Genomic DNA, 2,179 nt, shown 5'->3' on the forward strand with positions numbered 1-2,179 from the left:
ATATAAAGGGAACATAGTTAATTTTACTGTGTCGTGTGGAAAAGGTGTATTTTCAAACTAATTGCCACAATCCAATCAGTCAATATTTACTCAAATGTTCTTGTGCATGATATCATGTCTAACCTTTTGAAAACAATGCATTGCTTGAATGKTGCAAGAAAAATTTGTTTTCTGCAGCTGATGTTTAAAGCCTGATATGTTTCTGCTGTGCTTTCTTCTTCTGCAGCAAGTTCTTCCTTCTTCCAAATTATCGGAGGTTTCAGTTGATGAGATTCACCGTGGAGGAAATCAATAACTCCACCAGTCTGCTGCCAAATGTAACGCTCGGCTATGAGATATTTGACCATTGCGCAGACACGCTGAGTTTTGCAGGTGTTTTTAAGCTCATATCAGTAAACGATTTGATTCGTCCTTGGGATGAACCGTCCAAGAACCTGTCCAAAGTGATTGCAGTTGTCGGTCCATTCACAAGCACCCAGACCCTAACTATTGCCCCACTTTTTATGGCGAATCTCATTCCCATGGTAAGTTTGCAAGAGTTGTGTCTTCTGAGTACTTTGTTGAAGAGTACGACTCATTGATTAACAGTTTTTAYTGTTTTGTTTATGTCTGTGTTCWCGGCAGGTCAGCTATGGCGCTACTGGCTCCATCTTTTCAGAAAAATCAAAATACCCCTCTTTCTTGCGAACGGTGCATCCCAACGAAAACACAGTGAATGTGATTGCTAACATTATCGAACACTTCGGCTGGCGCTGGGTTGCTTTCCTGAACAGTGATAACGATTTTGGCGTCGACGGCCTGGAACTGTTCATCAAGAGGATCAAACTCACAGAAATCTGTCTGGCCTACAACAAGGCCRTCAATGAAAATACCAATTTCTCCCAAATGTTCAGGCAGATAGAGGAGCAGAAAATAAACGTCATTGTACTTTTTGCTCCTAAAGTGTATGCAGAAGCTGTCATTAAGGCAGCSATTGAACTGAACGTCACCAAAGTGTGGTTAGCAGACGATGGCTGGTCTTTAAACAAACATCTTCCGAAACTGCAGGGGATCAAAAGTGTTGGAACTGTGCTCGGCGTGGCTCAGCCTGTAATAACRATACCAGGTTTCAATGATTTTATCTATTCTACTAAAAGTCAGGCTCCTTGTGCAAATGCAGCCCAACAGACCTTTTGTAATCAGTTTTGTAACTGCAGCGATGTGCTTGTTGAGGACATTGTTGCTGTAGATCCATCCTTTTCCTTTGCAGTGTATTCTGCAGTATACGCCATTGCTCAAGCCTTACACAACACYTTAGAGTGTGAAGCTGGCGGATGTGATAACAACACTACAGTGCACCCATATATTGTAAGTATATTCAGTCATTGCATTCACTTTCTACATTTCTACATTTTGTCATTTTATCCATGTTGGGCTGACAACGGTCCTCTTTCATGTCCACGTTAGGTTCTACAAGAGCTCAAGAAGTCCAATTTGACCCTGTTGAACCAGACTGTTCAGTTTGATGAGAATGGAGATCCCTACTTTGGATCATTCTCTATCGTCTTTTGGAACCAGAGTAGTGAGGCACAGGAAGTCGGCTTTCATAATATTTACCCATCTGAGTATTTCTACATCAACAACTCCCAAATTCAGTGGCACACGGGTGATGTAAGTAGTTTTTTCCCAAAATGTGCAGAGATGTGGTCTGACACCAACTGGGATTTTTATATGTTTAATTCAGAGTTCAGTTTTGTCTCATAAGTGCATTGTTGTGCATAAAATGTCAAATTTAAAACACTTACATGCTAATTATTAGCATTGCAAAAAAGTTTGGACACCCCTGTGCTAATAGTTTCTGCTCATGCTGTCTGGTTCATCTTCTCTTCCCTGCATGACTTCAGTCTTTTCTTTATTTAAATGCCTCAYACAGGTGCCGACTGCATTGTGCTCCTCAGAATGCGAAGAAGGATTTGCGAAAAAACAAATWGGAATCCACAAATGCTGCTTCAATTGTGAAATCTGTCCAGTTGAAACTTATGTAAACAAGACAGGTAAGAAGATTGAGAAATACACTGGAATCTGAGATGGTTTTGCTGTCGGGATTAAAAAAGATGAACTTTTTTTTGTTTTCACAATAAAACCAAGAAACAAATTAAGAAATTTCGAAACTGCAATGACAGTTTTAACCTTATAACAT

At 40.1% G+C, this 2,179-nt stretch overlaps 1 protein-coding gene across 1 annotated transcript in view; it reads left to right on the forward strand.

The window, feature by feature from the left end:
• The window catches only part of LOC106513016 (taste receptor type 1 member 1-like), a 10,895-nt gene that overhangs the window by 7,117 nt on the left and 1,599 nt on the right, over positions 1 to 2,179 (forward strand). Inside the window, exons 2-5 of the mRNA XM_014001632.1 lie at positions 227 to 524; positions 625 to 1,347; positions 1,447 to 1,650; positions 1,913 to 2,033. Of these exons, the coding sequence (XP_013857086.1) occupies positions 227 to 524; positions 625 to 1,347; positions 1,447 to 1,650; positions 1,913 to 2,033 (1,346 nt within the window). The remainder of the gene's footprint in view (positions 1 to 226; positions 525 to 624; positions 1,348 to 1,446; positions 1,651 to 1,912; positions 2,034 to 2,179) is intronic.

The sequence above is a fragment of the Austrofundulus limnaeus genome, unplaced genomic scaffold, assembly GCF_001266775.1.
Source record: "Austrofundulus limnaeus strain Quisiro unplaced genomic scaffold, Austrofundulus_limnaeus-1.0 Scaffold10, whole genome shotgun sequence".
In the NCBI taxonomy this organism is placed as follows: domain Eukaryota; kingdom Metazoa; phylum Chordata; class Actinopteri; order Cyprinodontiformes; family Rivulidae; genus Austrofundulus; species Austrofundulus limnaeus.